Genomic DNA, 27,984 nt, shown 5'->3' with positions numbered 1-27,984 from the left:
GTGCCCCCGCTGAAGTGGCGATGAGCCCCCAGCTTTGGAAATGGTCATTACAGGAAAGAGGCCCGGAAGCCCCCACGAAACAGCTATGCTCAGGGCTAGGGGACAGCGACCACAGCGCTGGACCAGGAGGATCCCAGAGCAGCCAACAGCCTTGGGGCATGCGCAGGGGATGCCAAGGACCCACACCTTGTTGTATCCTGTTACACCACCTGGGTACCCCTGTGCAAGGGGCAGCGAACTCCGAGGGGTCACTAGGGGGTCTGAGGCCGGTGTGAGAACCCGGGGAGGTGTGTTGTGAGGTCGCTGAGAGGGGCCCAAGTGAGTCTGCAGCTCCCTCGGGTCCGGGAAGCCTAGAAGCACGGAATCCGGGCACCGAGGTGTTTTCAGAGTCACGCGTGAAGGACTGATCGCTGACATCTTCGGAGTGGGAGCGGCTCCAGCCAGGCCCGGGGACAGGAAGGACAGGAGGAGGGAGTTGGCGGCTGGGGTGGACTGACGGAGACCCGGCGACCCCCTTCTTCCAGTCCGCGGGCTCGTGGGATTGGCGCCCTGCGCGCTCCCCGGGCTCCGGTATTATGTTAATGAGCCGCGGCCCGCGGGAGCCACGCCCCTCGGACGGCCCGCGGGGCGGGGCTATGCTAATGAGCCCGGTCTGGCCCCACGAGTGGCGTCCGCCGGGGCCCCGAGCCGGGACGCGGTGGCGGCGGCGGCGATGGCCATGGCCGGGGCGCTGGCGGGGCTGGCGGCGGGCTTGCAGGGCCCGCGCGTCGTGGCCGGGCCGGACTCGGACTCGGACACGGACTCGGAGGACCCGAGTGCCCGGCGCGGCGCGGGCGGGCTGCTCCGCTCGCAGGTCATCCACAGCGGTCACTTCATGGTGTCGTCGCCACACAGCGACTCGCTGACCCGGCGGCGCGACCAAGAAGGGCCCGTGGCGCTCGCTGACTTCGGGCCGCGCAGCATCGACCCCACACTCACGCGCCTCTTCGAGTGCATGAGCCTGGCCTACAGGTGAGCGGCCGCCGGCCACCAGCCTGGCGCCCCTCGCTGCCCCCGCGCCGCGCCCTCCCCCGCCGCCCAGCCCAGCGGCCCCCGACGGCAGCGCACCGGGGACCTTCCTCGGCCCCCGCCCGACTCCTCGGGACCCCGCGGAGATGTCAGGACACCTCTGGCCGTCCCGCCCGGCCCGCCCCGCGCCGGCCACCTGCCCAGCTGGGCAGCCGGATCTAGAAGCAACCTCCACCGCGCTCCTTGCGCCCGAGGTTGACGGAGCGATGGACACGGCTTTGCCCCCCAGACCCCCGCAGACACCCAACCTCAACTGCCGAGGCCGGCTGTCCTTGGCCGGCGGGGGGGCGCCGCGCGCGAGGGTGCCCCAGCATGGGTGGGGACTCGGGCCGCGCGCGAGGGTGCCTGGGCCGGACTGGGGACGCGGGCAGCGCGCGAGGGTGCCCGGGCAGGAGTGGGGACGCGGGCAGCGCGCGAGGGTGCCCGGACACAGGTGGGAACTCGCGCGCAAGGGTGCCGGGACCGGGCGGACTCGGGCCGCACGCGAGGGTGCCCGGGCGGGAGTGGGGACGCGAGCCGCGTGCTAGGGTGCCCGGGCACGGGTGGGGACTCGGGCCGCGCGCGAGGGTGCCCGTGAGGCCGGGACTCGCCTGTCGGACCCGCCGCCCGCGCGCCCCGGGACCCCGGCAGGGCCCGCCGCACCGAGCACCCGCCGCGCCCGCTCCGCGCTCGGCGCCCGCGTCTCAGGGGAGCGCGCGAACCGGGGTCTTGGCCGGGTGCCCTGGAGCAAAGTTCCCCGGAGCGTAGGGGCCAGGATAAATTATCAACCGAAAACTGGAGGGGAGCGAGGGGGATCGGCCGGCCTTGATCTTTCCTCTGTGCAAATATTCCTCTTCCTCCGCGGCGTCTCCGGCTCTTCTGAAGCCGCCGGCTGCCCGGCGGCCCTCGCGGCGCTGGGAAAGTGGAGCCGCGGCCCGGCCCGGGTGGGGACGGCGGGGAGCGCTGTCCACCCCCCGGCGCGGCCGCGGAGCCGCGACCCCATTGGCTGCAGGCGATGTAACCTTGGCCCACTTGCTCTGGCCCGGAGCCCAGGTCCTGTTGCAACCCGATCACCCAGGGCTCCGGCCGGCCCGCTGTGGAAAGTTCAAATTCCCGGGGCCTTGCTCCCTCCCTCGGACTCCACCGGCCCGCCAGCCTGGGGCAGGGCATCTAAGGTCCCCCTTCGCTGGAGGCCGGGCCCGCACCCCTCCGCCCACGTTACCCAGGTTCCTCCCCAACTCCCACTCACCCCCAACCTCCAATTCCTGCTCTTGAGGCCTGAGCGATAATATGACTGACCTGGGTTAGTGCCTCAGCACCAATAGGGTCCCTTGAGCCAGGAGTCAGCCCTGAGCACCGACTGCTGGGTGTGACCACCCCCCGAAGAAAATCAAATTTCGGCTCTTTATTCTTCAGACCCCTCCTCCTAACTGGACCCTGTCCACCCACTACCCCAGAACAAGAGTGACCAGAGGACTTGGGGACAGGGTTAGGAGATGACAAGGTGGGGGATGGCATACACCCCTCCCCCCCCAAAAAAAAGACTGGCTGAGAGTCCCTGAAGGTTTCCCAGAATCTCTAGGCTCAACTAGATGATCAGTTTTGCTCCTCAAGACCCTAATTATAGGCATTTCTTATAATTAGGGAGGGAAGGCCAGGGCTCCCCAAAAGAGTGGTGGCAGGGGCTGGCCAGGCATCCAGAGGTGCTGGGGAAACCGGGTCCCCAAAGCCGTGAGGCGTGGCAGCTCCCCTCCCAGACAAAGAACCCTGATCCCGGCTCAGGGAGATGCTTCTGGAAGCTTCCAGAAAACCCTTCATCTCCCTCTCAGGAAATGTCTGGGGTGTAGAGGAGGAGGTGGGGCGTGCCCACACTGCAGGTGTGTTTATGAGGAGGAGGGGCTCACGCGTGTGCTCCTGCGTCCGTGCATTTCTCAGTGGGTGCCTGGGCACTTGCCTTCCTCTCTGCCCGGGGGGCCTTCAGGGGGAAGTTGGCAGGAGCCGATTCAGGAACCCCCCCAAGGGCTGGGAAAGAAGCCCTGGTGGCCCTTGGCTGCTCGGGTCTCCCCACTGGACAGATGGCGCTTATCTCTGGTGATGGAGTACGTTTGGGTAATGAGGCCTGCCCTGCCCTGGGGGTGGCCAGCCCTGGCACCCAAGGCAAAACACGGGAGCCCAGAGACCCGGGAGGGGCGGCCGAGGACCAGCCCCTGGCAGAACAGGCAGGCAGCAGTCCCTACGGAGCAGACCCCGCTGCCCACATGAGCAAGGCAGGAGCGGGTGGGGGACTCTGTCCACTGCCCTGTTTGAGGATCCTGAGGAGGGAGGAAGGGACCCCCAGAGGCTGAAGCGGGGGCCGGGGGGGGGTGCTGTCTGGACTTCTGTGAGGGGCCATGCTCTGGGTGTGGCTTCCTTGGGCCACCATTGCCTGGGACAGACCACCAGCTGGGGGTCCCTGCACCGCTGAGATAGGGTGCTGGCCACCACCCCACCCCTGCATCTCACCTGCCTTTCTGGGACCTGGATGACTGTCAGAGAGGGCCGGGCCCCCTCGCCCTTGGGTGGTCCCAAGGGAGTGGGCAAAGGCTGGGGAAGGGTGCCCCAAAACCTTCCTGCCCCCCACCCTTCCCTGGGCCAGTGGAAGGGAAGGGTCACAGATCAGAGAGGGGGGGTTCGTGCCTCTGCCATCTGGCCTGGGCCTCAGAAAGAGGTGGCCCAGGAACCTTCTGGATGACCCATCTTTCACCCCCTGACCTGGGCTCTGGGGAAGGTGGAACCTGCAGTCTCCCCAGAGATGAGAGGGTCGGGGGTGCGCAGGGGACTGAGAAGGGCCCCCCCTGCCGGTCACTGACCAGCCCCGTCTCTCTGGCAGCGGGAAGCTGGTCTCCCCCAAGTGGAAGAATTTCAAGGGCCTCAAGCTCCTCTGCAGAGACAAGATTCGCCTCAACAACGCCATCTGGAGGGCCTGGTACATTCAGTGTGAGTGGCCCCCCACACACACCCCGCGGGGTCGGGGCGACTGCAGCCAGCAAAGGGCCACTAGAGACCCCCCCCCCGGCCCCCACAGTGGCTCCACCCATAGAGGATCTTGGGGAATGTGTCCCAGAAGGTCCCTGAGGCTGGGAAGGGGCCCCAGGCGCCCCTGGCAGGATGAGGGGGCAGATCCAAGTCATTCGACCCTGTCGGTGCCATTTGGGGTCTCTGAGGCCAGTGGACGGCTTGGCCGTGTCATGCTGCTTAGCCAATCCCACCCTTTTTTTGTTTTTTGGCTTTTTGGGTCACACCCAGCGATGCACAGGGGTTACTCCTAGCTCTGCACTCAGGAATCACTCCTGGCGGTGCTCAGGGGACCATATGGGGTGCTGGGGATCGAACCCGGGTCGGCCGCATGCAAGACAAACGCCCTACCCGCTGTGCTATCGCTCCAGCCCCAATCCCACCCTTTATAACCGGGAAACAGGTCGGGTCCTGGCTGGCCTGGCCCACCCGCCCCCCACTGACAATGCACTGACCCCTTAAGCCCACTGGAAGGCCCCAAGCCATCTGTGGAAGAGACTTTGCACAAGTCGCCTAGAACTGATCCTGGGGCTGTAAGGGAGCCAGAGAGGAGGGCGCTGGCCTTGCACATGGCTGGCCCGGGTTCGATCCCTGCACCTCAACGCCAGGTGTAGCTCCCGAACCGAAACAACTCTTTATTATTATTATTTTTAATCCCTTTCTGTCCTTTGTCAGCTGTGTGCTGCAGGCAAGTTGGCTAACCTCTCTGAGCGTCTCCATACACACAGGCAGGCCAGGCGTCCTGCCTGGGATAGGGGCTCCACATGACCGGCGTGAGCAGGACTGGCCTGGTCAGTGCTGCTGTCCCTGCGACCAGATCACAGTTGTTTATTGGTGGGGGCAGACCTTTTGGCCCCTCCTCTTCTCCCCAGCCTTTTGATGGGATCGCAGAGGGGAGCCACCGCGCCCGGCCCGGGGGCCCTGGGCTGGGACCTTGCCCAGCTCAGTCAGGTCCTGCTGAGGGATCAAAGGTGGGGCTGGCTGGGGACATGCAGCCGGAGAGCACAGACGCGGTGTTCCCGGCCTGGCCGCTGGAGCCCAGCCAAAGTCCATGTGTCCCTCTGTCCGGCTCAGAAACCCCAGCGGGAGGCGCCCACCTTGTATCCCGGCACCACCAAGGTCCTCCAAGGAGGTGGGGTCATTCCTGAACAGCCCCGTGTGGGCCCCAACGCCCCCAAGTAGTAGGACCCCCAGAGGGCCAGAGCAAACTCTGCAGGCTGGAGGCCCTGGTTCAGTTCCCGCCTCCAGACGCCCCCCACCCCCCAGCCCCACGGGGTGTGACCCAAACCAGACCCATAGATGCACACGACAGAATGGCCTGTATTCTCTCCGGGGGGGCTTCTTGCCAGTTAGGGGGGCACTAGTGAGCAGACCCCGGTAAACACAGCTTTCTGTCTCTCTCCAGCTGCATCTGTAACTGTTTTGTTCATTTATTTCTGTTTGGAGCCACACTTGGTGGTGCTCAGGGGCTGCTTCTGAGCTCAGGAATTCCTCTTGGCGGGACTCGGGGACCATATGGGATGCTGGGAATTAACCCCGGGGCTGTACTATCACTCTGTCCCCTGTTTCATTTTTTTTATAAAACGGATTTTAGGTAGAGTCATAGCATGGAGGGCATTTGCTTGGCACACAGCTGAGCTGGGTTCTCCGAGCCCTGCCAGGAGTGATCCCTGAGTACAAGCTGGGTGTGGGCCCCCCAATATTTTTTTCAATTTTAAAGATTTTATTTGGGGGTTGGAGAAGATAGTACAGCAGGGAGGGCGCTTGCCTTGTATGCAGCTGACCCAGGTCCAATCCTTGGCACTGCAGGTGGTCCCCCGAACCCCACCAGGACTGATCCCTGAGCACAGAGCCAGGAGTAAGCCCTGAGCTCTGCCAAGTGTCGCCCCAAACCAAAACAAACAAAAAATATTTGAATTTGTCATTTGGGGGTGGTCCACCTAGTGGGCCTCCGGGATGACTCCTAGCTCCATACTCCGTGGTGATCTCTGGCGATGCTTGGGGGAGGATGTGAGCTGGGCAATGAGGGTTGCCGCATCCGGAGCAAAAGACCTGCCCTCTGGACTGCCTCGCGGGTCCAGTGTCCCTTAGATCTTTGCCTCTCTGTCCTTGCTGCTGTCGGCCACCGCTTTCCCTCTGGTGAACCACAGTTTTGTTGTCAGTGTCCAGCGGTTTATTTTTAATCTATTTTGTCCATTCACCTACTCTCTTTTCTCATTTTCCACTTCTGGCTCTGCACTTAGGAATTACTCCTGGCGGTGCTCAGGGGACCATATGGGATGCTGGGAATCGAACCCGGATCAGCTGTATGCAAGGCAAACACCCTACCCGCTGTGCTGTCGCTCCAGCCCCTTGTCTTCCCCTTCTTCTTTCTTCTTTTTTTTTGTGTTATAGGGCCAGCTGTGCTCAGGCATCACTCAGGGATTACTCCTGACTCTGTGCTCAGGGATCACTCCTGGTAGTGCTCAGGAATCCCGTGCAGCACTGGGGATCAACCCCTGGTCAACTGGTGCAAGGCAAAAGTGTTACCCACTGTACCGTCTCTCCTGCCTCAAATTTTACTTTTTATAGTTAATATTCCACTGTGTGTGTGTATATATATATATATATGTATGTATGTATCATGTCTTCATTATCCAATCATTGACTGATTTACACGTAGACTGTTTCCATAGTTTATCTTCTTGGGGGGCGGTCAGGGGGCATACCTGGCAGTGCTCAGGGCTTACTTCTGGCTCTGTGCTCAGGGATTAATCCACTCCTAGTTTGTGTCAAGAAACTGTATGGGGTGTCAGGGATTTAACCCGTAAGAGTCCTGTGCAAGGTAATTGCCTACATGCTGTGCTATCTCTCAAGCCTCTTATCTAAGTTTTTGTTTTGTTTTGATTTTCAGCTATGCTCAGGGCTTGCTCCTGGCTCTGTGCTCAGCGATCACTCCTGGTGGGGCTCAGGGGCCATGTCGGGTGCCAGGGATCAAACCCAGGTTGACTAGGTGCAAGGCAGGCACCATCTCTCTGCCCCACCCTGCCTGTGCTCAGTAGTGCTTTAGTGACGCTGTGATGTAGAAAACTGTAGGATCAAGCTTCACTCTTCCTGGGGCCAAAGTGATAGTACAGTGCAGTGGGTAGAGCGTTTGCCTTGCATGCGGCAGACCCAGTTTCGATTCCCGGCATTCCATATGGTTCCCCGAGCACTGCCATGAGTTATTCCTGATTACAGAGCCAGGAGTAACCCCTGAGCCTTCCTGGGTGTGACCCAAAAAGCAAAGAAAAAAAAAAAAAAACTTTCCTCTTTTTTTTTTTTTTTGCTTTTTTGGGTCACACCCGGCGATCTCCTGGCTCTGCACTCGGGAGTTACTTCTGGTGGTACTCAGGGGACCATATGGGATACTGGGAATCGAACCCGGATCGGCCACTTGCAAGGCAAATGCCCTACCCGCTGTGCTATCTCTCCAGGCCTGCTTCCCTCTTCTTACGAGGCACCTTAGATGGGGCATGTCTGGGTCATATGGTATTTCCAATTTCAGCTTTTGGGGCAGGAGTAAGGGGGTGCTCAGAGCTGACTCCTGGCTCTGTGCTCAGGGATCTCTCCTGGTGGGGCTCAGGGGACCCTCTGGGGTGCTGGGGATCGAACCCAGGTCAGCCACTTGCCAGGTAAGTGACCTCCCTGCTGTATTTTCGCTCTGGCTCCGGTTTCAGCTTTTGGGAGGGTCTCGAAGCTGTTGACTTTTCTTCCCCCCACTCCTGTGCCTGCTCGTGACGTGACACAGCAAACCTGTGAGCTGCGACCTGGCTGTGGCCATGACTGCATTTCCCTACAAAAGAGGGGCCAGCACTTTTTTCTGTGCCATTGGCATTCTGTGTGTCCTCTCTGCGGAGGTGTCCAGTCACATATTCTGCCCATTGTTTGTTTATCAGATTGGGGACCCTCCCTGAGGCTGCTCAGGCGTATCCCCAGCGCTGCTGGGACCCTGTGAGGCCAAAGATCGAACTTGAGGCTGCAGAGTGCAAAACTGGGCTCCAGCCGCCTGCGCTGGCTCCTGTCCTGTCCTGTCCTGTCCTGTCCCCCTCCTATATATATTTTTTTTACATTGAGTTGCTTGGGGCTGGAGCAATAGCACAGCGGTAGGGCGTTTGCCTTGTGTGCAGCCGGCCGGCAGAGCCGGGTTTGATTCCTCCGCTCCTCTGGGAGAGCCTGGCAAGCTACCAAGAGTATCTCACCCTCACGGCAAAGCCTGGCAAGCTCCCCATGATGTATTCCATATGCTAGAACCAGTAACAACAAGTCTCATGATGGAGACATTACTGGGCCCGCTCGAGCAAATTGATGAACAACGGGAGGACAATGCTACAGTGAGGTGCTTGGGTTTTGTGTCACTGGTGAGTTGATCGACTTCCTTCTCTCCTTTGGATATGAAAGCCTTGTCACACAGTGAGCTGCAAATACCTTCTCCTGTTCCTGTTGAGTTTTCCATCCTGCTAATATTTTCTCTCACACCAACAAACATTTTGACGACGTCCAAATTATTGATATATTTATGATTTATTTCTTTTTTCTCCTTTTTTGCTTTTTGGGTAGGGTTTTGCCTTGCACGTGGCTGACTTAGCCGACCTGAGTTCGATTCCTTTGCCCCTCTCGGAAAGTCCGGCAAGCTACCGAGAGTATCTTGCCCGCACGGCAAAGCCTGGCAAGCTCCCCGTGACGTATTCGATATGCCAAACACAGTAACAACAAGTATCACAATGGAGACATTACTGGGCCCGCTCGAGCAAATCGATGAACAGCGGGAGGACAGTGCTACAGTACTACAGTGCTTTTTGGGTCACACCCGGAGATGCTCAGGGTTTACTCCTGGCTCCGCACTCAGGAATTACTCCTGGCGGTTCTCAGGGGACCATATGGGATGCCAGGGATCGAACCCGGGTTGGCTGTGTGCAAGGCAAATAAATACCCAAATACTATCACTCCGGCCCCTATTTCTTTTTCTTGATGTATCAAAGTTTACCATAGTGTTAAAGTCAGGGCTTGGAAAGAGTCTCTAGCCCCCAGGCACCGGGCCGACCCAGGGGTTTTTGTTTATTTTTGCTTGATCTATACCTGACAGTGCTCAGGACTTACTCCCAGCTCTGCACTCAGGGCTCACTCCTGTGGTGCTCTGGGGTCCTGGGGATCAAATCTTGGTCCCTTGCTTACAAGGCAAGTGCCCTGTACTATCTCTCTGGCCCCAGGCAGATCCAAGTTTTTTTTTAATTAATTATTATTATTATTATTATTATTTGCTTTTTAGGTCACCTGGCGATGCACAGGGGTTACTTCTGGTTCTGCGCTCAGGAATTACTTCTGGAAGTGTCAGGGGACCATATGGGATGCTGGGACTCGAACCCGGGTCGGCTGTGTGCAAAGCAATACCCACTGTGCTATTGCTCCAGCCCCAGGTCCAAGTTTAATCCCTGAGCACAGAGCCAGCAGTAAGCCAAGAGAAGTGCTGGCTGTGGCCCAAAGCTCCACCCAAAATAGTATCGGGTCATTTGTTTGTTTATTTTTGGGTCTTGGGCCACACCCAGCTGTGCTCAGGAATTGCTGCTGGCGGGGGTGCCGGGGATCAAACCCAGGTCTGCCACTTGCAAGGCAAATGCTCTCTGCTCTGTACCCTCACTTGGGCCCTGAAGTCATTATTTTATAGTTGTTGAGCCACTAGATGTGATGCTTCCCGCAGTGTTTCCACCCCACGCCCGGCGCCATTGATGACGCCTCAGGTTCCTAGAGGGTCCCTTTCACTACTCCTTTCCAACCCTTGGGTCAGCGGGATCACCTGGAGTTTCTCTTTGACTTTCTGACTTGCTCCTCTTAGCAAGACGTCCTCAGTCCAGCGGGGCTGAGCAAACTGCAAGTTCTGTCTTTTCTCTCAGCTGATTAACATTCCTTTGAGCATATCCACCCCCGTGTCTTTATCCACTGTGGAACATTTGGGCTGTTTCCAAATCGTGGTTGTTGTAAATAGTGCAGTGAACATAGCATATCTCCAACTATTTTTTTGTTTTGGTGTGTGTGTGGGGGGGGGGGGGTTTGGGTCACACCCAGAGATACACAGGCATTACTCCTGGCTCTGTGCTCAGGAATTAGGCCTGGCAAGTTCAGGGGACCCTATGGGGTGCCAGAGATCAAAGCCGGGTCGACTGTGTGCGAGGCCAATGCTTGCCTTGTACCCGCTGTGCTATCGCTTTAGTCCTGACAACTATGTATTTATTATTTTGGTTTGGGGGCCAGGCCCAGCCATGCTCAGGGCTTACTCCTGACTCTGTGCTCACAATCACTCCGGCTGGGGCTTGAGGAATCATGGGGGGTGGGGGGAGGGTGGGGATCGAACCCAAGTCAGCTGTGTGCAAGGCAAGCACCTTCCTTCCCTTCCTTCCTTCCTTCCTTCCTTCCTTCCTTCCTTCCTTCCTTCCTTCCTTCCTCTAGATCTGGGCCCCTAGGCCGTTTTGCCTGTATTCATCTCCCCACCCATGAGCAGGAGTATCTTTTTCATTTCCCAATCAGTGGCTGTACCCTCTCGTGTTCTGTGGTATGAGGGTCTGGCAGTGCCCAGTGAGTTGGGTGCTCCCAGGGCAATGTTCTGGGGTGGGGGACATGATGCCAGGGATGGACTGGGGTCGGGGATCTAAGTGGGAGGATTCAGAGTGTGTGACCGGGTAGAGGCCCTCGCCCCCCTCTGCAGCCCTTACGTGAGTCCACAGCATTTTCTGTTTTTTTTTTTTGTGGGGGTCACACCCAGCGATGCTCAGATGTTACTCCTGGCTCTACACTCAGGAGTTACTCCTGGCGGCGCTTGGGGGACCATATGGGATGCCGGGGATTGAACCCAGGTCGGACGCGTGCAAGACAAACGCCCTACTCACTGTTCTATGGTTCCAGCCCAGTATTTTCTTTATATGATCAGGCCCTGAGAGGTTACGAAAATGTGCCTGGCTGAGTGGGGCAGCCAGGGAGGGTGTCGGGGGGCAGGATTCTATGCTGGTTGACGATGACGAGACCACTGTGGACCCCTAGTACCACAGAACACCAGAGGGAATGGCACTGATTGGATAAATGGAAGGAAAGATTCCTGCTCATGGATGAAGAGATTAGTTCTTAGGGACCAGGCGACAGAGCGAGTCTGACAATGGACTGAGACCAGCGATGAAGAAAGAAAAGGGTGGGGAGGCGGAGCAATCGTCCAGGGAGGCCGCTAGCCTTGTACCTGGTCCACCGGCTTCGATCCCCGGCATCCCGTGTGGTCCCCCGAGCACCGCCAGGAGTAATTTCTGAGTGCAGAGCCAGGAGTAACCCCTGAGCATCGCCGGGTGGGACCCAAAAGCAAACAAAATCAAAGCCAGGGGTGGGCTCAGGGCCTTGCGTCTGCCGAGTGCTCCCTCACTGAGTCTCCCGCCGTCCACTGTTTCCGGTCCTTCTGCCTCAGCATCTTCTCACTGTGGGGCTCATTCATTTCCTGTGTTAAATTCAGCCCGAGGATATTCATTCTTTGTTGTGCTGTGGGGCCGTTTTTTCTCCTTTCTTTTTCCTCACTCATGTTTTCTTGGTTTCCGCGTGTGCTTGGTTGATTGGATTTTGAGCAACCCAACCTGCAATGCTGCGGGCTAACTCCTGGCTCTGTGCTCAGGAATCTCTGCCAGCGGTGTCCCGGGGGGGTGGGGGCGGACTTGGAGCAATGCTGGGGATCAAACAGGACCAGCCATGTTCAAGGCAAACGTTAAACTTCTACTCTCCGGCCCCTTCCAAGTCACGTGCAGGAATGCAGCAGCCTCTGGGTGCTGATGTCACCGACACCCAGCCTGACATTTTTCATCATTTGAGGCTTATTTGAGGCTTCCTGGCCTTCCCTGGTTCCCCTATTTCACGGCTGAGCGAGCAGCCGAGGTCCAGCTGGTGAGTGGCAGCTGTTCAGGGCCACGGAGCAGAGAAGGTGACGGGGCGGGCTGGGGGCGTGTGGTTCTCCACCCGTGTCCCATGCTCGCCGCACGTGCTCTGCTGGCTGCCTGCCGGTGCCCAGTCAGGCCCCTTCTCCCCAGAAGCCAACAGGGAGACAACCCCGTGTCCCTGCAGAGGACATTTCTGAGCCCCCCAGGTTCCTGCCCAGGCAGGAAAAAACTCTTGAGCAAGCAGCTGGAAGGACCCCAGGTTCTCAGGCGGGCAGAGGGGGGTCTGGGGCAAGGTCTAGGTGGCCCCACTGTGCGGCCTGGGGAAATTCCTCAGCAGTCGCCTGGGCTGAGACCTGCCCTTCTGTGCAGTGGACAGAGCCCGGGGCCTCTGCCCAGGTGTCGGGGAATCTGGCACTGGTCACGGGAGCAATTGAACAGGACCGTCAGGACAGCGGGGAGGACGCTGGCCTTGGACAAGCCCACCTGAGTTCAATCCCGGCACCCCATATGGTCCCCCAAGCCCCATCAGGAGTGACCCCTGAGCACAGAGCCGGGAGGAAGCCTAGGGGGCAGAGAGGTAGTATAGCAGGGAGGGCGTTTGCCTTGCATGTGGTTGACCCGGGTTCAACCAATGGCATGCCATAGGGTCCCTTGAGCCCCGCCAGGTGTGAGTCCTGAGCCAGGGGCACAAGGAGGGGCACAAGGAGGGCACCTTGCTAGCAGCTGCTGGGCTGGTATCGTGACCACAGCGCCAGGGGAAGCAGTCGGGGGGCAGAACCCCCCCCCACCATATTCCCCACTTCCGTGAGCCCCAGGTGGGAAGGCTGACCAGGAAGGGGTGAGCCCCCTCACCTCTCACCCCTCGCAGGCTCCTACCCCCCACCCGCATCCTACCCTGGCCCGGCAGTCTGAATCCGTTGAAGACATGGCACCCAGGGGACAGAGGGTCCCAGCATTAGCTTGGGTTCAGTGGGTGCCTTCTCCTCCCCTGCCTGGCTGGGAGCACCCTGGCCGGGATCTGTCCAGAACAGGCTCACCCCATAAGCCCCCCAACCCCAGGTCCCTGGGGGCTGTCCCGAGAGCATCCTGGAGAACTGATGCGTAGGGGCATGCGAAGTAGGGGTGAACCCAGGTCTCCCTCCTACCCCTCCAGGGTTTAAGGGGAAGCAGGGCAGTGAAGGGCATGAGACTGGTTTGTCAGGGCACAGGGGAGGGAGAGCTGAGGGTCCAGGGTGTGGTCTAACCAGGGCGAGCGCTGGGTCCCTGGGAGAGACCAGGCAGTGCCAAGGAACTGCGGCGGGCCACCCAGCAGACAGTGGGCACACCTGCAAGGTTCCGGGGGCCAACAGGGCTTTCCCAGGGTGACCCAGAGGAGGGACACCTAAGGCTGACCAGATCCAGGGTTTGAGGCGCTCACCCTGAGTGTGCTGGACCCCAGTTCATGTTCCTTGGAGCACTGCAGGGTGCAGTTCAACCCCCCCGCCCCATTCCCCTGGTTTGCACACGACAACCAGGATTCTATTCTCCACATCCCATATGGTCCCCCAAGCTCACCAGGAGTGGTCCTGAGCACTTCTGTGTGTGGGGGGGGGGGGGCAAAAAAAAAAAAGAAAAGAAAAAGATCATTGGGAAGCACCAAAGTGGACCGGAAGGCTTCCTGGAGAAGGGGGCACGGAATGCCGGCAGGATTTCCCGAGGAGGTCCTGTGTCCGAATGAAAGCGCAGCTCAGCTGCCCCTGTCCTGCCTCTAGATGTGGAGAGGAGGAAGAGCCCCGTGTGTGGCTTCGTGACGCCCCTGCAAGGACCGGAGGCTGATGAGCACCGGAAGCCCGAGGTAGCGGCGTCCCTGCACGGGCCGTGCTGGAGGCGCGGGAAGGGGCGCGGGGGGGGGGGGGTGCGCAGGAAAGGCCAGGCCCTGAGCCCGGGGGCTGGGGTCGGCCCTGAGCCCTCTCGCCCCCCGCCCCTCCCGGCAGGCCGTGGTCCTGGAGGGCAATTACTGGAAGCGGCGCATCGAGGTGGTGATGCGCGAGTACCACAAGTGGCGCATCTACTACAAGAAGCGGGTCAGTGGGGGCCCCGGGGAGGCCCCTCCGCTCCCCCTCCCCGACCCCACGACGGCCGCCCTGGGTTGTGGGTGGGGGGCGACCACTCCAGACCCCGCCCCACTGAGACCCGGGCCGACAGCGCCACCTGGTGGTCACTGGGGCTCCTCGCGGCCCCCGACCTGCCAGGATCCCGCGGGTCTTGGGGAGCCTGGGCTGGGGGCGATGGGGGGGGGGGCGTAGTAAGGGGCCCAGTGGCCTCCTCTGTGTCTTCCTGCAGCTCCGTAAGTCCAGCAGAGAAGGGGATCTCCTGTCCCCGAAGCAGGTAGGTGGACCCTGGACGTGGGAGAATTGGCAACCCCTCCCGGGGTGTGCCTGGGAGGGGGCAGTGTGACCCCCCCCCCGCCTCTGCCTGACCGAGCCCCCCTCCTTGGAACCCACAGCGGTGAGAACGCCGACTGTTGGGCAGACCGGGCCAGTCCTGGGAGACTGGGGGCAGGGAGGGTGGACGCCCGGTTTGCAGACCTCCACCCTCTGCCGGCGTGAGGGGAGTGGGTGGAGGGGATGGTCCAAACTCCGGGCAGCAACTGGGGTCCACCTGAGAGGCAGCAGGGGCGCTGGCCTCTCCGTGTTCCCGGGAGGGGCCTGGGTCCCGCGGTGGGGTGCGCATTGCTGGCGTTTGCTGAGGGCTCCACACACAGGTGGAGGGGGGCTGGCCCCCGCCGGAGCGATGGGAGCACCTCTTCTCCAGCGTGGTGCCCGTGCTGCTGGGGGGCCCCGAGGAGGAGTCCAGCGGGCGGCAGCTGCTGGACCTCGACTGCCTCCTGTCCGACATCTCCGACACCCTCTTCACCATGACCCAGCCCAGCCCTGCAGCCCTGCAGCTGCCCCCCGAGGACGGTGAGGGTCTGTGGGAGAGAGGGCTTCGGGCAGCCCCTGCCCACTACTCCTCCTCCCTCAACTGCTCCCGGTGTCCCCACTGCCCTCCAGCCTACGTGGGCAACGCTGACATGATCCAGCCTGACCTGACGCCACTGCAGCCCAGCCTCGACGACTTCATGGACATCTCAGGTGAGGCTGCATCCCCGCCTGCCCACCGGGTGGGGCACAGGGCCAGGGGTGAGCCCCGGGGGGCCCCCTCAGAGGGCAGGGGTGGCTCCTACCTGGTCTCTGGCATGGTCTGGCTTTGGGTGAGCACAGGGCTGAGCAGGGACAGGGCCCGGGGGCACAGGGCAGGGACAGGAACTAGGGGTACAACTGCTGCAGACGCTGGCACCCTCGGGGAGGCCGTGGACGTCCCTTGGGGACAGGGACTTGAGTGACTTTCATTTTACACATACTTCATCTTTATTTTATTTGAGGGTTTTTCTTGGGGGGGGCACACCCAGTGATAACTCAGGGGTTACTCTTGGCTCTGCACTCAGGAATCATTCCTGGCAGTGCTTGAGGGAGCCTATGGGATGCCAGGGATTGAACTTAGGTTGGCCGCATGCAAGGCAAACACCCTCCCCACTGTGCGATAGTTCTTGCCCCCATATTTAATTTTTATTTTTATTTATTTTTTTTTACTTTTTGGCTCACACCCAGCCATGCACAGGGGTTACTCCTGGCTCATACACTCAGGAATTACTCCTGGCGGTGCTTGGAGGACCATGTGGGATGCTGGGAATTGAACCCAGGTCCGCCGCGTGCAAGGCAAATGCCCTCCCCACTGTGAGATCGTTCTTGCCTCCATATTATTTATTTATTTATTTATTTATTTGGGCTGGAGCGATAGCACAGCGGTAGGGCGTTTGCCTTGTGCGCGGCCAGCCTGGCCGAGCTGGGTTCGATTCCTCTGCCCCTCTCGGAGAGCCTGGCAAGCTACTAAGAGTATCTCTCCGCACGGCAAAGCCTGGCAAGCTACCCATGTCGTATTCAATATGCCAAACACAGTAACAAAAAGTCTCAAAATGGAGACGTGCAAATTGATGAACAACGGGAGGACAGTAACAGTGATTTATTTATTTATTTATTTATTTATTTACTTTTGGGGTCCCACCCGGCGATGCACAGGGGTTGCCCCGGGCTCATGTACTCAGGAATTACTCCTGGTGGTGCTCGGGGGACCATATGGGATGCTGGGGATCGAACCTAAGTCGTCCGCATGCAAGGCAAACGCCCTACCCGCTGTGCGATCGCTCTTGCCCCCATATTTCATTTTCAAACGGTAAACATTTTCACGTTTAATTCTTCTCTCTCCTTCCCTCCATCACTTCCCTTCATCACTGGTGTGTTGGCAGCGACCAGGGCTGCGCCACGCCTGGCCACAGTACTCAGACAATCCTGGCGAGGGGCCAGCAGTTCCCAGGGGTCCCCGCTGCAGTGCTCACACACATGCTTCTCGGAGTCTCACGCCCGGGCCACCCCACGTTGTCCTTGTGCGACTCGTGGCTCTGGGGGATTGGAAGTGGCTTTCAGCACTGAAGACCCTGGACAGCTGAGCTGTCTGCCAGGTGCGGTGTGTATGTGGGGCCCAGGGATTTGAACCTGTGACCACATGTTTTGCAAGGCAGGCTCTTGGAGCCCCTCTGTTCTCCTTCCAGAACCTTTTAGTTGATTGTTGAAATGGTCAGCTAGGGGTCAGAGAGCTAGCTCTCACAAGACCTGAGCTGATCACGGCACAGCGAGATTCCCTGACCTTTCCAGCCAAACAGAATAAAATGAAGTGGGGCCTGGAGCCATAGTCTGGTGGGGAGGGTGCTGGCCTTGCACACGCCCAACCTGGGTTCAATCCCTGACACCCCATAAAGTCTACAGAGCCCACCAGGAGTGATCCCTTAGCTCAGAGCCAGAAGTCCACCTTGAGCATCACCAGGTGTGGCCCTCCCCAAACAAAACAAAACAAAACAAAACCCAAAAAAGAAAAAATAATTGTCTGAAGAGTGTTTCCAGGGACTGGAGCGATAGCACAGCAGGTAGGGTGTTTGCCTTGCATGCGACTGACTCAGGTTCGATTCCCAGCATCCCAAATGGTCCCCCAAGCATTGCCAGGAGTAATTCCTGAGTGCAGAGCCAGGAGTAACCACTGTGCATCGCTGGGTGTGACCCCAAAGCAAAAAAAAAAAAAAAAAAAGCACACACTGGCAGAAGGAGTGGCAGGGTGGACCTCGGGGCACAATCCCTGACTGGCCACTTATCCCTGGGGCTCTGGCTTCCGTTCACCGTGGCCCTCTGCCCTGGGCTCCCTGAGAAGGCCGGGGCTTCATTCTAGAAAGTTGTGCTTGGGGCTCGGGGGCAGCTCAGCGGCAGAGCTCCTCCTGGCCGGTGTTAGGCCCGGGTTGCAGGCCCTGGCCCCTCAGAAAGTCACGTGGTGTCCCTGTGTCTGCCCTGCCCTGGAGGGCCAGGCTCCGTGCCGGACACTCGGAGGGACGTTTTCTCCCTGGACTTCCTCCCTCGCCCCTCTCGCTCGCTCCCTCACTTGCACCCTGCAGATTTAGGAGAACAGCTCCTCGTGCTTTTAGGGCCCCGGAGGAGCCGAGCTGGGAGCCAGGCAGACCCTGGGCTTCAGGCCCTGGAGTCAATGAGGGTCTCCCTCCACCGCTTCCCCACAGGGTGGTGAGCCTGTCAGTCAAGAGCTAGGGCGGGGCCTCGAGAATGAGGAACCTCCCCCACCCTGCTGAGTCCCGGGGGCTGTGGGGTCACAGCGCTGATGGCACTGCCCTGGGAGCAGAGTAGCCTGGGCGAGCAGCAGTCCCGGGTGGGCACGAAGGCCCCTGCTACAGGTAGGAATCCCTAGCCTCCACCTGTCTCCAGCAGGAGCTGGCAAGGAGCTGGCAACTGCTTCTCTTCATCAGGGGCTGCTGGGAGCCGGGGCCATGGCTGTCTCTAGCTGGGGCTGTGGGTCCCAGGAGGGGCTGGTGTGCTGGGGAGGCTGGGGGGACCCCAGGGTTGTGGCTTGAGGTCTCCAGAGCCCCTCTCTTGAGAGGAAGCCCAGGGAGGGAGCTGGTGGGGGTGCTGGGTGGAGAGATAGGAGGAGGGTATGGGGGCTTGGCCAGCGGGGACCGAGTCTCCAAGGGACTCTGGACTCAGGCAGGGCAGGGGTACAGACCAGCCTGCGAACAGGGGCCAGCCGAGCCAGCTGAGCCCGGGGGTGGGCAGTGGGGGAGGAGGAGAGAGGGGGCACTGTAGGGCCTGACCACACTCTCTGCCATCAGCCTCTCTAGAAGGGGGCGCAGGACAGACTCATGCACACACAGAACCACATACTCGCACACAGACACACACGCACACATGGATGTACAGACACAGACACAGAACCACACCCAGACACACAGATACAGAGACTCACAGACATATAGGCAGAGATGTGCACCTACAGAGCCACACACTCACACATAGATACACACAGACACACACTGACTCACAGCTCCACACAGAGACAAATACACAGGTCTCCAGACACACATAGACGCACTTATAGACACACATAGGCACATGCGGACATAGAGGCACACACACACGCCTACACGTGTACACGCAGATGTGGGCCTGTGTCAGGCATGTGCCTGTCCAGGTCCTCCCATGTAGACAGCTCCAGACACTAGAGACACGGACCAACAGACAGACTTAGAGACTGAGGCTGCAGGTGACGCCCCAGGAAGGGGGGTTATATGTTGTCGCGATGCTACAACTGGGGTCACCCACAGACAAGGCAGGTGCCACCCCGCACCGGGTGGAAGCTTTGCTCTCTGGTGTTTTCACGGGGCTGGGCCGGAGCTCCGTCCGACAGTGCTGTGCTTACTTAGACGCGGGGTTCTGGGGTGCGGGTGATACGGCATGGGGTTGGGTCCACGTCCTCCACGCACACCTTCCAGCTGTGCTCCAGGTCTGACCCCAGCTGGGCTCAAGGCAGCTCCTCCGTGCCACTCCGAGTGCCTTCCAACGTGACCACTTTTAGAGAGAGGCCTGACCCTCAGGGCAGGGCAGGGCGTGCCTGTGAAGGAGTGGGGGGTGGGGCTGCCCGTCGAGGTCCAGGCCAAGGTCACAGGGCCACCAGGGTCAGAGAAAGGTGCCCGGAAGGGAGCGGGTGGCGGGTGGCACCCAAGCCCGGGATGTGGTCAGGCCACAGGCAGCCGCTTCCCAAAACCAGAATAGCCCAGGTCTTACACAACCGCACCCCAATCTGGCTGCCCGCGCCAGCCCTCGCCAGCGTCCAGCACCCGCGTCCTCCCCGGCACTGCCCCCTGGTCCCTGCTATCAGCCCCAGAGCCCATCACAGACCCACTGTGTCCCAACACCCTGACTCACCCGGGGCGCCTCCCACCCCTCCCCTTCCCCTTCACCCCACCCTTCCCCGCTGACCTCCTCAGTCATCCCTTCTGTGACCCCAGCAGAGCAGAAAGTAAGTGTCCAGGCAGACCTAGGGACCCAGAAGGAGGTGTCCAGTGTGGGCTCCTGGGAGAGGCACCCCCAGATCTCCCACCTACGCCGGGAGTCTGGCGGCGTCTCCTACGTGAGACAGACTCTGCTGGTTTCACAATTCCTGGGGAACCCCCCTCTTCCTCACCCTAATTGCACCCCCCACATGTCTGAATCACAGATTTCTTCACCAACTATCGCCCCCCACCCACGCCCACGCCGTCGAACTTCCCGGAGCCCCCCAGCTTCAGCCCCATGGCCGAGCCCCACTATGGCAGCGGACTCCTGGGTGCTGAGGTGCCCCCCGCCCCCCCGGCCATGGCCTACCTCTCAGGGCACCACGGTCTGCAGGTGAGCTCACTGCCCTCCCTGCTCAAGTGCTCAGGGAGAAAGAGCCCAGGGCACAGAACTGGATGGGACGCAGCCAGCAAGGCACCCCCAGGGCTGGGTCGCTCATTTGGGTGCAGAGTTTCTGGGGAGGGGGGTGGTCCAGAAGACCTTGCTGTCCTGAGTGGATGGGCTCTGGGTGTGTTTTGAGGAAGTTGGAGCCTGCATTTGATGATAGGATGATAGGACTCCAGGACCAGCTCCCAGGTCCAGTGCTCCTCCGAGCCCTCGTCTGCTCCCAGGCTCCGATGCCGGCTTCGGCTCCTGACACCCCTGGCTCCTGGCCACGGCAGTTTCTCTAGTTGGACAGCCCAGGCAGTGATGGCCCAAAACTGAGCAAGGGAGGGACGAGGGGATGGGTGGATGGACATGTGTGCGAGCAAGGAGGGATGTGTGTGGTAGGTGGAGGCAGACATGGACACAGGCTGATGGCAGGTAGAGCCGGGGACTTTTGGTGGCTGGAGGGGTGGGCTGTAGACAGAGCCTGGTGTGAGAGGTGGGTGAGTAGCTAACGGATGGATTGGCGGTGGGTTATGAATTTGCCAGTGGGTGAATGAAGTGGAGTTGAAGGTGCGGATGGTTGAGGGTGAAGACCTGGAAGGCCGGTGGAGCTGGGCATGTGAACTAGGTCATAAGGGAGAGAACACCGCAGTCAGTGAACGGGCAATGATGGATGGAGGAGTTAGAAGCTGGATTTGTGGGTGGATGGGTGGATGGAAAGATGATAGGTTGGTAGATGGGTGAATGAGTGGGGGATGGATGGCTGTATGGGTAGCTGGATGGATGGATGACTAGGTGAGTGGATGGATGGGTGCATGAGTGGATGGATAGATGGATGGATGGATCAGTGAGTGGATGGATGGATGGATAGATGGATGGATGAGTGGATGGATGGATGGATGGATGGATGGATGGGTGAGTGGATGGATGGATGGATGGATGGATGGATGGATGGATGGGGTGCATGAGTGGATGGATGGATGGGTGAGTCAATGGATGGATGGGGTGCATGAGTGGATGGATGGATGGATGGATGGATGGGTGGGTGGGTGAGTCGATGGATGGATGGGGTGCATGAGTGGATGGATGGATGGATGAGTGAGTGGATGGATGGATGGGTGAGTGGATGGATGGATGGGGTGCATGAGTGGATGGATGGATGGGCGAGTCGATGGATGGATGGGATGCATGAGTGGATGGATGGATGGATGGATGGGTGAGTCGATGGATGGATGGGGTGCATGAGTGAGTGGATGGATGGATGGATCAATGAGTGGATGGATGGATAGGGTGCATGAGTGAGTGGATGGATGGATGGATCGATGAGTGGATGGATGGATGAATGGGTGCATGAGTGGTTGGGTGGATGTATGGATGGGTGCATGAGTGGATGGGTGGATGGATGGATGGGTGTATGAGTGGATGGATGAATGGTTCAATGGTGGGTGGATGAGTGTTGGATGGATGGGTGGGAAGATGGAAGAGTGGATGGGTGGATGGATCAATGGATAGATGGCGGGAGGCTGGGTTGATGAACAGATAAATGGATGGTGGGTGACAGATGAACAGATGATGGGTGGGTGGGTGAAGATGGTTGGTTGGAGGACTGCATGGAGGGTAGGAAGCATATCTGGCCCGTGCCTGAACAGGCTGTCCCCCCATTTAGAGTCTCACAGCTGAGCTGCCCTGGGACAGGGCTTCTTCCTCAACTCAAGACCAGGTTTTCTGAGGGACCAATAAGGCCAGCTTTCTCCCCATTTTGTCCCCCCACCCAGGCTCAGAGCAGCTGCCCTGTCCCCCTGGACTCCGGCGCTTTCCTCAGCTCCGAGTTTCTCCTTCGGGAAGACCCCAAGTCCAAGCACCCACCTGTCCCACTCCTCCACTACCCGGCCCCCGACAAGGGGCCCTGCCTGGAGCCCTGCGCCCCCACCCGCTTCAGGCCCCCAGCCCCGCCCCCACCCCCTGCTTTGCTGCCTGAAGAGCCGGTTTTCTCGCCCAGGTTCCCCTACCCAGCAGTGCCCCCCACCCCGGACTTCTCCCCACTGCCGGCCCCCACAACCTTCGCCCCCACCCAGCCGCTGCCACCGGGCCCTGGCCCCACCCCAGCCCGTTTCCCGCTGGACCGTCTCTCCTCGGGCTATCCCGAACCTCCATTTGGGCCTCATTTCGCGGTGCCCCAGGGCGTGAGACCCAGAGGCAAGCCCCCCGCCCAGAATCCTCGGGGGCGGAAGCCCAGTCCCCCCACCTTGGCCCCTGCCACGGCCAGCCCCACCGCGGGCAGCACCAACCCGTGCCTCACGCAGCTGCTGACAGCAGGTGAGTCTGGACAGACGGCGGGTGGACACGGCGCCCCTGACTGGAAGGGGAGGTGAGGCGGGGTCCCGGGGGTCCCTCACTGTTCTGTCTGTGCACAGCCAAGGCCGAGCAAGCCCTCGAACCTCCCCCGGCGTCCGGCGCCCTTCTCCAGCCCCCAGAGTCCCCGGTAAGGTGGTGGCTACAGTAGGGAGCTGGGGTGCCCCCCGGGGCTGCTCCCGACTCACGGCCCCTCCGCACGCCCCGCAGAAAGCAGTGCCTGACGCCCCCTGCGCCTTCTTCCCATCCACCCTGGCGCCCGCGCCGCCCCGACCCCCTCCGGGCCCGGTCCCGCGGGCCCCACCCCGGCCCCTCGTTGTCCCCAAAGCTGAACGGCTGTCGCCGCCGGCGCCCAGCGGTAAAGACGGGACCCGGGAGTCGGGCGGGAGGTGCGGCGTGGGGGGGCCGGGGGCCACGTTGGGGGCCCAGGCGGCAGGAACCGGGCAACGGGATCGTCTCCCTCGTGTCCTTCTGTCCGTGGGTCTGTCTGTTCCAGCCGCAGGAGGCGAGCGGCGGCCGTCTGCGGAGCTCAACGCGCTGCCCGGTCCCGCGGCGCCCTTGGGCGCGCGCCTCTCGCCCCCGCACCCGGTCCCGAGCCGGGGCCGGCCCGACAGCCACAAGGTGGGCGCCCTCCTCTCGCCCCCCAGCGGCCCCTCTGCCCGCGCCCCGCCCCCGCGCCGTCCGCGCCGCCGGGGTCCTGCTGCCCGAGCCCCTCGTGCTCCCGGGGTCTTGCTGCCAGCGCCCCGCGCGCCCCGCGCGTCGCCCACCCCCCGGGGTCCTGCTGCCCGTGACCCCCGCTCCCCCCCTCGCAGCCCGCGGCCCCGGGGTCCTGCTGCCCGCGACCCCTCGCGGCCCCGGGGTCCTGCTGCCCGCGCCCCTCGCGCCCCCGGGTTTCTGTTGCCCGCACCCCTGGGGTCCTGCTGCCCGCGCGCGCCGCCCGCGCCCCTTGCGCCCCCCGGGGTAATGTTGCCCGAGTCCCCGGGGTCCTGCTGCCCGAGCCCCGCGCGCCGCCCGCGCCCCCGGGGTCCTGCTGCCCGCGCCCCCCGTGGCCCCGCGCTCACGCGCCCGCCGCCCGCGCCCGCAGACCGAGAGCCGCCGCATCACGCACATCTCGGCCGAGCAGAAGCGCCGCTTCAACATCAAGCTGGGCTTCGACACGCTGCACGGGCTGGTGAGCACGCTGAGCGCGCAGCCCAGCCTCAAGGTGAGCGACAGAGCCCGCGGCGGGGAGCCGGCACGCCCGGCCGCCCGGCCGGGGGCGGCCCCTGAGCCCCGCGTGCCCGCAGGTGAGCAAGGCCACCACGCTGCAGAAGACCGCCGAGTACATCGCCATGCTGCAGCAGGAGCGCGCCGCCCTGCAGGAGGAGGCCCAGCAGCTGCGCGACCAGATCGAGGAGCTCAACGCGGCCATTAAGTAGGTGGGCCGGGGGCGGCCGGGCCCCCCAGAGCACGGAGCGGGGGACCGGAGCCGTAGTCGGGCGGGGAGGACGCCAGACCCAGGTTCCATCTCCGGCATCCCGGGGCTACCCCCCACAGCCCGCCTGGAGAGATCCCTGAGCACAGAGCCAGGAGTAAGTCCTGAACATCCCAGGGTATGGCCCAAAAGCAAAAAAAAAAAATTTTTTTTTTTTTTTTTGCTTTGTGGGTCACCCCGGCGATGCACAGGGGTTACTCAGGAATTACCTCTGGCAGTGCTCAGGGCACCATATGGGATGCTGGGAATCGAACCGGGTTGGCCGAGTGCAAGGCAAATGCCCTACCCGCTGTGCTATTGCTCCAGCGCCCCCCCCCCCAATTTTTTTAAATGTTAAAGAAGATCAAAGCACCTGGAGGGGGGTGCTTCACCTGTAGGGGTAGGAGCCCCGGGATCTGTACCCCAGCTCTGAGCTCTGCCCGCCAAAAAGAATCCCTCTGGAAAGTGCCCTATAAAAGTAAGATGAGGGGACCAGAGCCATAGGACAGTGGGGAGGGCACTTGCCTTGCACACTGCCGACCCAGGTTAAACTACAGGCATCCCTAGAGCACCAGTAGGATTAGTTCCTGAGTGCAGCCAGGAGTAACCTGTAACCCGGGAGCACTGCTAGGTGTGGTCCCCAAACAAAACACAAACAAATAAATGAGTAAGGTAGCAGAGTTGGAGGAGCAGTGTGGGGGGTAGGGCACCTACTTTGCACGTGGCTGACTTAAGTTCAGTGCCCAGCACCCCACATGACCCTCCAGGCCCCATCAGGAGTGATCCCTGAATTGGGTCAAGGAGGAAGTTCTGAGCACCACTAGGTGTGACCACCTCCCACTCCACACGCACACACCAAAAGAAAACAAAACAATAAAAAAGACAAATAAAAGTCAGGTGTCCTGCGCTGTCGAACAGCAGGGAGGACGCTTGCCTTGCGTGGGGCTGATCCAGGTTCGATCCCCGAAATCCCATATGGTTTGTCAGTACAAAATGTTAGAACTTGATGAATTGACTTTTTTTTTTTTTTTGGCTTTTTGGGTCACACCGGACGATGCACAGGAGTTACTCCTGGCTCTGTACTGAGGAACTACTCCTGTCCGTGCTCAGGGGACCATATGGGATGCTGGGAATCAAACCCAATAGGGCGAGTGCAAGGAAAACGCCCTACACACTGTGCTATCGCTCCAGCCCCCCGATAGATTGTCATTTTTAAATAAATTTTTTAAATAAATTTAAAAAATTAAAAAATAAAAGGCAGTGCTGGGGAACTAGCTGGAGAGGCTCACACTCAAATACTTAACGTGCTTCCAGGCACCCAGGAGTAGCTTCTGACACCCCCCCCAAAAAATAGGAAGGACAAAGGGCTGGAGAAATAGTCCAGGGGGTAAGGCATTTGTCCTGCTTGTGACCGACCCCCTTTCAATCCCTGGCCCCTCATAGACCCCCCTCAAAGTACCACCAGGGGTGATCCCTGAGCACAGACCAAGGAATAATCAATGAGCACTACCAGATGGGGCTCCCAACCCCCCAAATAAGTAAACAGGTGGGGGGTGCTGTGAGCTCTGGGCCAAGGACCTGACCTGAGCCCTGCGCCCTAGTTTATGCCAGCAGCAGCTGCCCGCAACGGGGGTGCCCATCACACACCAGCGCTTCGACCAGATGCGGGACATGTTTGACGACTACGTCCGGACCCGCACACTGCACAACTGGAAGTTCTGGGTCGTATCCTCCCGGCTCTGGTGGTCCCGCAGTGGCTCCCGCTAGCCAGGACGAAGAGCTGTCCCCGGGGGTGGGGGTGGGGGTGGGGGGACTGGGAGTGAAGGAAAACTGAGGAAGGGGCTTCTTGTTCTGAGGCCCCAACTTCCTTCCTTCCCCCAGTCCCCATTACAGGGAGTGGCTAGTTTGAGGGACAGGCACCCTTAGAGGGGACAGTCTCTGGTTCCCTTAGATAGTGCCATGTTTGTCTCACTGGGACAGGCCGCCAAGGTATGGAGACAGCTGCTGTCCAGGAGGAGGTGTGGGGCATCAGAGTGGCCAAGATGGGACAGCCAGTGAGGTGGACACTCCTGGCTGGAAGGGAGGGTGGCCAGAGCAGGGTGGGGAGGTCCGAGGTTCCACCTGGCCAGGCCCTTCCCCTGGCCTCAGGGCTCTGGGGTTCCCCCCCCTCCAATCCTGCTCCTTGACTGGGCCGCAGTTCAGTATTCTCATCCGGCCTCTGTTCGAGTCCTTTAACGGGATGGTGTCCACGGCCAGCCTGCACAGCCTCCACCAGACCGCGCTGGCCTGGCTCGACCAGTACTGCTCTCTTCCTGTCCTCCGGCCAAGTATGCATGGGTCTCCCCTGCTCAGACACCTGGCTTCCCCCACCACACCTCTGAGGTTGCCCTGGTGACCCCCAAACCCATGGAGCCTGAAGCCTTGGGCCTGGCTAGTGGGGGTCTCACCGGAGTAGCCTCTCGGGAGAGCCCGCTCCCAACAGAGCCAAGTCATCTGTCCACTCCCCGTGACCCCCGGGTGCTCTGGGCACCAGGACACTTTCAGATTAGGCACTAGGGGGTGACAGTCTTGCCAGGTCCCCCCCAGGAGAGAGCTAGAGCCCAGAGACACTCCCGCCTCTCTCCCCCCAGCCGTGCTGAACTCCCTCCGCCAGCTGAGCACGTCCACGAGCATCCTCACGGACCCCGGCTGCATCTCGGAGCAGGCCAAGCGTGCTGTCACCCAGGGCTCCCCGAACAAGCCTCTATAGACGGACCCGGCTGCGGGCCTCAGGGACAGCCTCTGCGTACCACCCTCTGGCCCAGGCCCTGGCGGTGCCCTCTCCTGTGGGTTGAGCTCTGGACCAGCCTTCCCCAGCAGTCGCAGCTGCCAGAACTCAATACTCCTGCCCCCATGGGCCTCCATTTTGCTGTCTGCCAAATGGGGAGGAACAGCTTCTGCCGGATGTTGATCTGAGGCCTGGGGGAAGGGGGCAGCCTCTGGCTAGCAACTCAGGGAAACTTCTTGAAGGAAGGGGGAAGAAGAAGACGGTCCTCCTTCCTTCCCCGTCACCCCTCCTCCCCAGAGGTGGGGTGCCAGCCAGTTTCTGAACAGAGAAGGGGCTAAGGAGGTTCCTTCCTGGGGGCAGAGACCGCAATGCACTGTGTGTTTTTTGCACATGTCAGACCCAGGTTTGATCCCCAGAACCCAGCACACCCAAGCTCCAAGCTGGGAGTAGCCCCTGAGCACCCCCAGGTGTGGCCCCAAAACAAAACAAAACAAAAACAAACCAAAGAGGTGATTCCCTCCCTTGGTGTTTCTGTGCTAACTTTGAAGGGGTGCGGGGTTGCTGGCTGGCATCACGGTGGAAGGTCAGAACCCCATCTTCTCTTGTGCGTGGATGTGTGTGTGTGCATGCGTGTGCGTGTGTGTGCGTGCGTGCGTGCATGCGTGTGTATTTTGTAAAGAATTCTTGACCAATAAAAACAAAAACCCAGCAAGCTGTTGGCAGTGGGAGGCGAGAGACCCCTAGTTCGGTCTCTGATCAGAATCGCTGGGAGGTTCTGAGCTGAGATGCAGCAGATCAGCTGGGTCGGAACCCTGGCAGCAGCCTGGTCCACACCATTGAGCCACCAGATCTGCAGTGCCAGTGCCATGGCAGGGAATGGCCGCTGGGCTCTCTGAGCACGGCTGGCGTCCTGGAGAGATAATCCTGCTTACTCTGCATGCCGCTGGCATGGGTTCAGTTGCAGGGCCCCCACCAGGAGTGAGCCCTCAACACAGCTGAGTGTGCCCCCGCCAAACAGATAAAAGGTGAGATACTGCTATAGTTAAGACAAGAACAGGTGATGCAGGAATCTATGGTAGATTCAACTAAAATCAACAAACTGGGCTTCATCCCCGGCCCCATATTTACCCCTGAGCCCCACCAGGAGTGATCCTTGAGCACAGAACCAGGAGTAGGCCCTGAGCACTCCTGGGTGTAGACACAAACCCCTCCAAAAACAACAACAAAAAAAACCCTCAAAGGTGGGAAATATTCAGCGGGGAGGATCAGGGTAGCCATGCCTCTGGGGAGGAGGGAGAGACTGCTTGGGTCCAGTGCTCGCTCCCATCCCTGGGAAAAGGACAGCACCCTGGAAATCCTGCTTGCCCTTTGGCCAGGAAAGATTCAGAGGCGCTGACCTGATTGGAGAAAGGCAGAGCCAGGACCAGTACGCATGACAGGGTCTTACTTATGGACTCATCTAGAAAGATGTTAAGGTCAGAGCAATAGGACAGCAGGGGGGGCACTGACCTCCTATGCAGCTGACCCAGGTTTAATCCCCAGCACCCCATATGGTTCTCCAAG

The 27,984-nt window shown here is 60.4% G+C and overlaps 1 protein-coding gene across 3 annotated transcripts; it reads left to right on the top strand.

Annotated features, from left to right (window-relative positions):
- The first annotated feature begins 686 nt into the window (after positions 1-686).
- MLXIPL (MLX interacting protein like) lies at positions 687-26,529 on the top strand. 3 transcript variants are annotated; one of them, XM_056108256.1, is made up of 17 exons: positions 687-1,011; positions 3,917-4,023; positions 13,772-13,854; positions 13,994-14,083; positions 14,343-14,387; positions 14,764-14,962; positions 15,053-15,133; positions 19,644-19,813; positions 21,625-22,165; positions 22,264-22,331; positions 22,412-22,559; positions 22,704-22,822; positions 23,286-23,405; positions 23,488-23,615; positions 25,256-25,379; positions 25,852-25,981; positions 26,285-26,529. In XM_056108256.1, exons 1-17 carry the CDS (start codon positions 713-715, stop codon positions 26,401-26,403), a joined length of 2,571 nt encoding a protein of 856 aa, XP_055964231.1. In that variant the 5' UTR covers positions 687-712; the 3' UTR covers positions 26,404-26,529. The 3 variants fall into 3 exon arrangements, 2 of the variants coding, with proteins under 2 accessions (XP_055964231.1, XP_055964230.1); XM_056108255.1 differs by having other exon boundaries at positions 22,698-22,822; XR_008791429.1 differs by lacking the exon at positions 26,285-26,529 and having other exon boundaries at positions 22,698-22,822; positions 23,488-23,619; positions 25,852-25,863.
- The last annotated feature ends 1,455 nt before the right edge of the window (positions 26,530-27,984 follow it).

This window comes from Sorex fumeus, unplaced genomic scaffold, assembly GCF_029834395.1.
Source record: "Sorex fumeus unplaced genomic scaffold, SorFum_2.1 ptg000199l, whole genome shotgun sequence".
In the NCBI taxonomy this organism is placed as follows: domain Eukaryota; kingdom Metazoa; phylum Chordata; class Mammalia; order Eulipotyphla; family Soricidae; genus Sorex; species Sorex fumeus.
Note: the sequence above shows the minus strand (reverse complement) of the source record. Positions and strands in the feature narration are given on the sequence as shown.

Bases quoted from the DNA above. Each gene is read 5' to 3' on its own strand.
- MLXIPL (XM_056108255.1), top strand. From the start codon at position 713: ATGGCCATGGCCGGGGCGCTGGCGGGGCTGGCGGCGGGCTTGCAGGGC. The intron at 1,012-3,916 runs GTGAGCGGCCGC...TCTCTCTGGCAG, and splicing joins TGCATGAGCCTGGCCTACAG to CGGGAAGCTGGTCTCCCCCA. The intron at 19,814-21,624 runs GTGAGCTCACTG...CCCCCCACCCAG, and splicing joins CAGGGCACCACGGTCTGCAG to GCTCAGAGCAGCTGCCCTGT.